Raw genomic sequence first — 9,702 nt, 5'->3', positions numbered from 1 at the left:
AAAAAAAAAAAAAAACAACATATTTTATAGTAAGTTGTCTATTTGCTCTATTGATTATTTCCTTGTCTCTAGAGAAGATTTTTAAATTTAGTCAAATCTCTCTTTTTTTAATTAAATCTTTCTTATTTATTTTTGTTGCTGTGACTGCCATTGGATTTTTTTTTTGAGATAGAGTCTCACTATGTCACCCTTGGTAGAGTTCTGTGGTGTCACAGCTCACAGCAACCTTGATCTCCTGGGCTTAAGTGATTCTCTTGCCTCCGCCTCCCAAGTAGCTAGGACTACAGGCGCCCGCCACAATGCGGGGCTATTTTCTGGTTGTAGTTGTTATTGTTGTTTAGCAGGCCTGGGCCAGGTTTGAACCCGCCAGCCCTGGTGCATGTGGCTGGTGACCTAACCACTGAGCTATGGGCACCAAGCCTACCAATTGGGCCTTATTCATAAATTCTTTTCTTAGGCCAATATCTTGAAGAGTTTTTCCAATGTTTTCTTCTAGAATTCTTATAGTTTCATGCCTTACATTTTAGTCTTAAGCATCTTGAAAATACCATGTTGTTATGGTTACTATAGCCTTGTCATATAGTTTGAAGTCTGGTATGTGATGCCTCCAGATCTGCTCCTTTTGCTTAAGGTTGCTTTGGCTGGCTGTCTAGACTCTTTTTCTGGTTCCAAACAAAGTGCAGAATTATTTTTCTCAGATTTGTGAAATATTGGTATTTTGATAGGGATAACATGGACTCTGTAAGTCACTTTGGATAGTATGGAAATTTTGACAATATTGATTGTACTGATCCACAAATGTGATGTTTTTCCCTTTGTTTGTGTCATCTGCAATTTCTTTCTTCAAGTGTTTCATAGTTCTCTTTGTAGAGATCTTTCACTCCCCTTGGTTTTAAGCATATTCCTAGGTATTTTATTATCTTTGTAGCTATTGTGAATGATATTCAGTCTTTGATTTGACTCTTGGTTTGACTGTTACTGGTGTATAGGAATGCTACTGATTTCTGTATATTAATTTTCTAATCTGAGATTTTGCTGAATTCATTTATCAATTCCAGGAGAATTTTGGTGGAATTTTTAGGGTTTTCTAGATAAAAGATCATACTGCCAGCAAAAAGCCATAGTTTTACCTCCTTTGTCCTGATTTGGATACTTTTTTGGGGGGAGGAGTGAGATAGAGTCTCACTCTGTTGTCCCAGGCTAGAGTGCTATGGAGTCAGCCTAGCTCACAGCAACCCCCACTCTTGGGCTCAAGTGATCCTACTGTCTCTGCCCCTGAGTAGCTGGGACTATAGGTACCCACCACAACACCTGGCTAATTTTTTTTTTAAAGTAGAGATGGGGTCTTGCTCTTGTTCAGGCTGGTTTCAAATTCCTGAGCTCAAGCAATCCTTTTGCTTCAGCCTCCCAGAATGGTAGCATTACAGGCATGAGCCACTGTGCCTGGCCCCAATTTGGATACTCTTAAGTTCTTTCTCTTGCCTGAGTGCTCTGGCTAGCAAACAGGACTATGTTGAATAGAAGTGGTGACAGTGGGCACTCTTGTCTTATTTCAGTTCTTAGTGGGAATGCTTTCAATTTTTTCTCAGTCAGTAGTGAAAAACTGGCTGTGGGCTTCTCACATATGGCCTTTATAATCTTGAGATATGGTCCTTCTATGCTTAGTTTTTTGAGGGTTTTTATCATGAAAAGGTAATGAATTTTGATGAATTTTTTTTCTGCTAGGATTACAGGTGCGAGCCACTAGGCCTCGCCTCTGAACAGAAGCCTTTGCAAGGAAGACAGACAAATGGCCAATAAATATATGGAAAAAAAAAATAATGCCACTAATTATCAGGGAAATGCAAATTAAAACAATGAGATATCACCTTACTCCACTTAAGAATGCTTTTATTAAAAAGTCCAAAAACAATAGATACTGGCATGGATGTAGAAAAAAAGCAAATTTTATATGCTGTTGGTGGGACTGCAAATTAGTACAACCTCTATGGAAAACAGTATGTTGATTCCTCAAAGAATTTGAAGTAGATCTACCATTTGACCCAGCAATCCCACTACTGGGTATTTACCCAAAGTAAAATAGTTATTTTGTCAAAAAGACACCTGCAATCAAATGTTAATTGCAGCACAATTCACAAATGCAAAGATGCTGAATTAACCTAAATGCCCATCAATTCATGAGTGGATTAAAAAAATGTGGCATACAAGAAGGTATGCCATGGAATACTACCTAGCCACGAAGAAGGATGATTTCATGCCTTTTGTAACAATTTGGATGGAACTGGAGACCATTATCCTAAGTGAATTATTTAAAGAATGAAAAAACAAATGCCACATATATTCACTACTAAATTGAAACTAACTGATGAGCACACATGTGCACAGAGGGAAGTAAACCTCAGTGGAAATGAGGAGACAGAGGAGAGGGGGTAGAAGGGTATGGGAGAAAACCTACCTAACAGGTTCAATGAACATTATCGGGTAAGGGAAACAGTTAAATCCTGATTCAAGCATTACAAAAGTGGTCTATGTAACCCAAACCACTTATATCCCCGATATTTGGAAATAATAAATCACATTTTACAGTCAGGTATGGTGGCTCATGCCTCCAATCTCAGTAACTCAGAAGGCTGAGATAGGAGAATCAGGTATGGAGACCAGGAGTTTAAGACTAGCCTGGAGATGCTGTCTCCCAAACGACAACAACAACAACAAAAATGAAATAAAGAAATTAGGTGGGTGTGGTGGTGTGTGCCTGTAGTCCCAGCTACCTGGGAGGCTGAAGTGGGAGGACTGCTTGAACCCAGGAGTTTCAGTCTATAGTGAGCCATGAATATGCCTCGGCACTCTAGCCTGGGCAACAGAGCGAGAACCTATGTCTTAAAAAAAGACACACATACCTCAACACATTTTACCAATAAAAAGACAGGGTAAAGAAGCATTTACTTGCAAAATAGAATCCTCTTGTAGTCCAAAATGGTCCCTTGTCCTGTCTCTTTCAGTTTTGATATTTGCATGTAATAAAATTAGGTAGCACTTTCCCAGTAGGTATTCCCAAACATAATGTAACCCAAGTACATAGCTGAAATTTCTGTAAATAGTACTCTTCTTTTTTTTTTTTGAGACAGAGTCTCAAGTTGTCACCCTAGATAGAGTGTTATAACGTCACAGATCACAGGAACCTCAAACTCTTAGGCTTAAGTGATCCTCTTCCCTCAGCCTCCCAAGTAGCTGGGACTACAGGCAACCGCCACAATATCCTGCTATTTTTTGGTTGTAGTTGTCATTGCTGTTTGGCAGGCCTGGGCTGGATTTCAATCTGCCAGCTCTGGTGGATGTGGCTGGCACCCTAGCCACTGAGCTACAGGCACTGGGCCAGGACTCATTTATTAATTGCTTCTTTAATTATCTAAGTCACAGATTTCATACATTAAGATATAAAAAGTAAAGCACAAGAACATGCTATTTAAAAAACCAAAACAATGTACAAATTAGGAGTAAATTTTGACCAATTCACAGGCACTCGTGAAGGACAGTATTTTTATAAGTTTCTTTAAGTTATATATACAAAGATATTCACTGAAGCACTTTTTAGAATAGATATAAAGTAGAAATAAACTAAATTTTCATCTGCAGAAGAATGGAATACAATAAAATGAATGAAGTACACTTTAGTTTTTAAATGGACCTAGCTTTTAGTCACTTCAGGGGCTTTACATATATTATTATTTCTTCCTAGAACACTCCTTCTCTGGCTAATGCCTACTTAGTTTTTAGGACTCAGATCAAATAGCTCTCTCTCTAAAAGGCCTTCCTTTCCTTTACTTTAGGTCAGGTTTTCCTGGCAACGGAGTCCTTCCTTATCCATGGTTTCATTTTCTGTGGTTTTAGTTACTGTGGTGAACTGTGGTCCAAAAATATCAAATGGAAAATGCCAGAAATAAACAATTCAAAAGTTTAAAATTGTGCACCACTCTGGGTAGTGTTGATGAACTCTCATGCCATGTTGGTCTGCTCCACATGGGACATGTCTTCTGTATCCACGCAGTGTATGTTACCTGCCTGTAGTTACTCAGTAGTCTTCTCTGTTAGATGGAAACAACAGTATATGCGAATATAGGGTTTGGTACTATCTGTAGTTTTAGGCATCCACTGCGGGAGGGGAGATCTTGGAATTTATCTCCTGAGGATAAGGGGAGGACTATTGTACACTCTCACAGCACCTGAAACTTTTCTTTTATGCCAATTGTTACAAATATAGCTAGATTTATCTGTGTAATTACACTTAGTGACTGTTTCTTCCGTTTAACTAGAATCTCTATAAAGGCAGAGACTATGACTGTCTTCTTAACTGTTGTATTCCCAGCACTAACTTTCATGTCTGATCACAAAAAGACTGCAATAAATTTACTGTTGGTGCTTTTATAAAGAGATGTCGTCTGTGACATAATACATTTTCAACATAAAGCAAGCTGATAAACTATAGGCATAGTATAATTCCACTTTTTTGAGAAAAAATTCTATGTACATTGAGCTATTGACAATGGTTATTTCTGGGGTTAAAAACGAAGAAAATCTCATTTCTATTTTACGCATTTCTGTATTATTTTTGATAACCAAAAAACAGAGATGATAAACTATTTTTAAAACCATTATAAGGTCTTTGCTACCTATAATTCCAAAGTTATATTTTCTGGATAACTATAGGTTTATTACCACTTTAAAGGCCAAGAAAACAGATATTTTAATCATACTGGATAAGAATATTTCTAAATTACATACTTTATTTATTCATTCATTTATTTATTTATTTTGAGATAGAGTCTCACTATGTCACCCTCAGTAGAGTGCTGTGATGTCACAGCTCACAGCAACCTCAAACTCTTGGGTTTATGTGATTCTCTTGCCTCAAACTCCCAAGTAGCGGGACTACAGGCGCCCGCCACAATGCCCGGCTATTTTTTGGTTGTTAGTTGTCATTGTTGTTTGGCAGGCCCGGGCTAGGTTTGAACCTGCCAGCTCTAGTGTATGTGGCTGGTGCCCTAGCCACTGAGTGACAGGCACTGAGTCTAAACGACATACTTTAATGCCTTCTTACATGGTATTTAATGTTGCTTAAGTTTCTTTCCTTGATTAATAGGGTTATTGTTATCATCTTTACTATTCTTTAAAACACTTGGGGTCTTTCATGGATTGCAGCTATTTGTTCTCCCATCAGCCTTTAAGGCAATAGGACAGGACCAGGGAAGCCAGAACCCTGGACCAAGTTTCTTTGGCTCTCAGATGCCTCATCAGTTTACACCAGCATTCAGTGCAAATATTATCATGTTCTATGTACATCATGGCATGAAAAAGGTTGGAAAGCACTACTATATGCAATAGTTGTGTTATGAGACCTTTCATAATTTTTAGATTATTGTCTTACAATAAGGATATTACCTATCATTCTTACATGTCTACTTACATGTTATCAGTTTGCTGCTTCTATTCTGCCAAGATCTCAAATATAAGATGACTGGATTTTTAAAAAATGATGTAAGAAATGAAGTATAATGGCTTTAAATAAAACTAAGGAGCTCTTCTCTTAGAAAAAAATGATGAGTTTTAGTGTATAAGCTATGTGACTTCTCTCCTGTATGTTTATCGGTTGCTGAATAATTCCTAATTCTCAGGTCCCTGATAGTTGACACTGTTAGATAGTCAAGTTCCTGGTATTACCATATGTTTGCTGCATTTGGGATCTATGTTTTTTAAAAATTCTCAATGCTTTCTTTGATACACACTAAGAAAAGATAAGACTCGAGTGAAGAATTCACTTTGGACCTTACACTCAATTATTGCAATTTAGTGAGCTATGTATAATCAAGCAAAATCCTTATGCCTACCATGGAGTTAAGACATTTGTAGGGGAAACAGAAGGATGGAAAAGACCACAATCTTTTCAACATATGGTTTAGTTGTTTAATATATACTTGTCTTACCTTTAACATCAGAAAACAGTTCAAGATAATATACAAGAAAGGAAAAAAGTTATAGACTATAGGTCATCACTAAAATTGAGAAAAGAAGGAAATTTGCTGTGAACTGGAGTAGTCAGGAAGAATCTCCTATAGTTGGATTTAAAAAGACAAGTATAGTTTGTAGGAAGAATCTCATATAGTTGGATTTAAAAAGATAAGTACAATTTGTAGAGATGAAGAGAAAAGGGAAAAGACAACTTTAAAGATGATCATGTTCTTATCAGCAGAAAAATAATATAAGTTTAATGCAAAGCTTATTGGTTATTTACTATATGTCACATGCTTTAACCTCAAGGTACTCATAATGTATCACCTGGGGGCAGGGAGTAGTGGTGGTGGGTAGACATATAAACTGGATAGAGCAGAGATTTAAAATAGCATGGCAGTGCTCATATTTTTTAATGAAAGCTTGAAATAAAAAGTTATGCACTGTAACTCACGTTTTCTGTTTTAACCTTCCACCATCAGTATCTGTTGATTGAGATTGTAACTTTTCTTCATCATCTGACTGTGCTGCATCATTACTGTAAGAAGGAAAATCATTTTAAAAGAAACCATTTCTCTTATACTTCTCAAAAATTTCTACTTGTACATATACTTACTATATAATTAGTGAATCACAATAAAAGTTAATAAACTGTATATAATTTTAATATACATGAATATATGATGGCCCTATGAATTTAAAGGCTTCAGAGATTGAAGAATAGAATTTTTAAGCAAGGTGCAATGTATAAAATATAAGTGAATGCAATTTAGGAACTTAGGAAACATCTACTACAAGCAAGGCTTTTTGCTGAACAACTGTGCTGCACAGAAATGATAAAATAACTTTAAATATCTTCCTCCCCACTCATCAGTACACTGTATATTATATTTAATAAAAAACTTTTGCTTTTACCAAAATTATTCCTTAGATCTATCTACATGAATACATTTCACAATACAGTCAATCACCTTGCTCTAAAGCTATTTTTCTTTTTTTTTTTTGCTAAAGCTATTTTTCTACAAAACAGTACATTTATAAAATTCATGAGGTTTTAGAAGACTAGACATTCATTTCATATGGCTTTTTAGCCTTATGTTTTTATACTGTCAAGTATAATACAAATTGTTTAAAAAAAACCCCAAGAAACTAAATATTATGGGATTTAAGATTATACAATCTTCCCCAAGTAATTGTATAGTCTTGAGAGAAATAAAGGTAAAGAATATACACCTTAGCTCTATTTTAATTCCAGATTAAAATAAGAGGACTAAATGAAACCAAATTAAGGACTACCATAGTTCAGAAAGAAAAATCTTCACCACTCTGAAATAATACAAATTGTAAACAACAGCATTAGGCCATACCTTACATATTCCTTTGTCCTTCTCATGATGTGTAGAGTAAGAGGATTAATACCTGTTGGTAGTTTCTCTTCTGCAAGACTCAAAGGTATTTCTTCTCCAGTATCTAAGTTCTTAATCATTACACTAGCTAAAATTTCCTGAGGTAAACAAACAAACAAAAAATCACACCAAATGACCTATAACCGAATTATCCTTTTGAAACTACAAATATTGTCAAAAATTTAAGCTAAGGACTTTTTAGATATAGTCAACACTGTGCACAATAATTTTAACACTACATTGAAATATAACTCATACCACAAAATGTACTCCTCTAAACATATTATTCAATGGATTTTAGTATGTCCAGTGTTTTGCAACCATCACCACTAAAGAACATTTTAACCACCCCCCCAAAAAAGCCCTTATTATAGCAATCACACCTCATTTTCCTTTGGTTCCTGCCCTTGGCAATTACTAATCTACTTTCTGTCTCTATGGATATGCCTATTTCAGATACTTCATAGAAATCAAATAACATATATGGCCTTTCCTATCTGGCCTCTCTCACTTAGCATGTTTTAAAGGTTCATCCATGTGGTACCATGTATCAGTACTTCATTCCTTTTAATTGTATCAACATACAATACTTTATCTGTTCGTATGTGTTAAAGAAACAAAAACTAAGGTTTTGCTACAAAACTTAATTCTGAATAAATTGGCCAATAGATGCATACTAAATTTAAATAAGAAACCATTAAAATAATACAAACCATTTAATGTTTGCATAATAACATATATCTATAATAGCAAGTTCTTTTAAAGCCTACTTTCTATCAAACATGTACCTTGCTTTCAATATTTATTCTATTATATAATGGTGTTAAAAGCAAGTTTTAAGTGAGAGATGCAAGATCTAGCATATTGAGAAAGCAAAAATAAAGATAATTTTCAGTTTTCACTTTTTCTTCTACATAACTACTTTTTTGCCCACCAGCAATGAACTTAAAATTCTGGTAAACTGGTAAATTTTACCATTTTAGCCATTTTAAGTGTATATTTTGGGATCATTAAGTACATTCCTATTGCTGTACAATCATTACCACCATCCATCTCCAGAACCTTTTCATATTTCCATTTTTTAAATACTTTATGGTTTTCAAGAATAACACAACAAAAAAATCTAATTCACCTCATCAGTAAGCTCTCTCCCAGAGTTGGATCTAGGTCTCTGAGGGCCCATCACTTCACCTGCAATTGTCTGCCCATCAGGTGCTTTTCCATTTTCCTGAAATTATAATTTTATAAACAGAAATTAGACTGAGTCAATTTCCATAATTTTCAATTATTCATTACAACACACAGTTCTAAAGAATTCCACAATTCAGATAATGGAACCTACTGAAAATTTAAAAGGAACCCTCCATTTTGGTCCTTTATTATTCCCAGCATGTTAAAAAACATTAGGCACCAAAATTATTGCTGCCCATGAAATAATGTCTTAGGAGTCTTGAAAACGAATAAATGTTCAATTTGCAACTGGCTGAAAAACACTTCTCTACCAAGATTGCTATTAACCCAGGCTGTATATCACTGATATTTCAAAGGCAACAGTCAGAAAACTTTTTTTCTGTAAAGAGCCAGATAGTAAATATTTTAGACTTTTTTGTTCCTACAGTCTCTTTTGAATATTCTTCCTTTTATTTTATTTATTTATTTATTTTCATTTTTTGAGACAGAGTCTCAGTATGTCACCCTTTGGTAGAGTGCTGTGGCGTCACAGCTCACAGCAACCCCAAACTCTTGGGCTTTAGCAATTCTCTTGCTTCAGCCTTCCAAGTAGCTGGGACTACAGGCGCCCACCACAACGTCCGGCTATTTTTTTGTTGTATTTGTCATTGCTGTTTAGCTGGCCTGGGCCGGGTTCAAACCTGCCAGCCTGGGTGTATGTGGCTGGCACCCTACTCCCTGAGCTATGGGTGTTGGCCTCTTCCTTTTATTTTTAATACAACCCTTTAAAATATAAAGACCATTCTTACCTTGGGGACTTTACAAAAATAAAATGCTGCTGACGCCTACTGTAAGGCTGTAACAAGACTACAGTGTCACAAATCTTACAACAGCTACCCTACAACAGCTACCATCTAAGAAATACTGAGCCCCAGAATCTGGCTGTGGTAAAATTCAGGTTATCAAGTCTTTTGTACAACCCCATTACCTAGCATGTAAAGTTTATGATTGAAAAAGGAAATTATTTTTAAAAGTCCTCAATTTTGATTAGTACAGGTCAGATAAATGAAGACCATTTGTTTTTTTTTTTTGAGACAGAGCCTCAAGCTATCCCCCTGGG

The 9,702-nt window shown here is 35.7% G+C and overlaps 1 protein-coding gene across 2 annotated transcripts in view; it reads right to left on the bottom strand.

Moving 5' to 3' along the window:
* Positions 1–9,702, bottom strand: part of WDR44 (WD repeat domain 44) — an 89,254-nt gene that overhangs the window by 36,364 nt on the left and 43,188 nt on the right. For both annotated transcript variants that reach the window (XM_003796987.3, XM_003796986.2), the window contains exons 6-8: positions 8,545–8,640; positions 7,374–7,510; positions 6,461–6,544 (exon numbers count right to left, since the gene is read on the bottom strand). In XM_003796987.3, the coding sequence (XP_003797035.1) occupies positions 6,461–6,544; positions 7,374–7,510; positions 8,545–8,640 (317 nt within the window). The remainder of the gene's footprint in view (positions 1–6,460; positions 6,545–7,373; positions 7,511–8,544; positions 8,641–9,702) is intronic.

The sequence above is a fragment of the Otolemur garnettii genome, unplaced genomic scaffold (genome assembly GCF_000181295.1).
Source record: "Otolemur garnettii isolate 467f Iridium unplaced genomic scaffold, OtoGar3 scaffold00110, whole genome shotgun sequence".
Classification (NCBI taxonomy): Eukaryota; Metazoa; Chordata; class Mammalia; order Primates; family Galagidae; genus Otolemur; species Otolemur garnettii.
The sequence above is the reverse complement of the archived record's forward strand: the minus strand, read 5'-3'. Positions and strand labels throughout refer to the sequence as shown.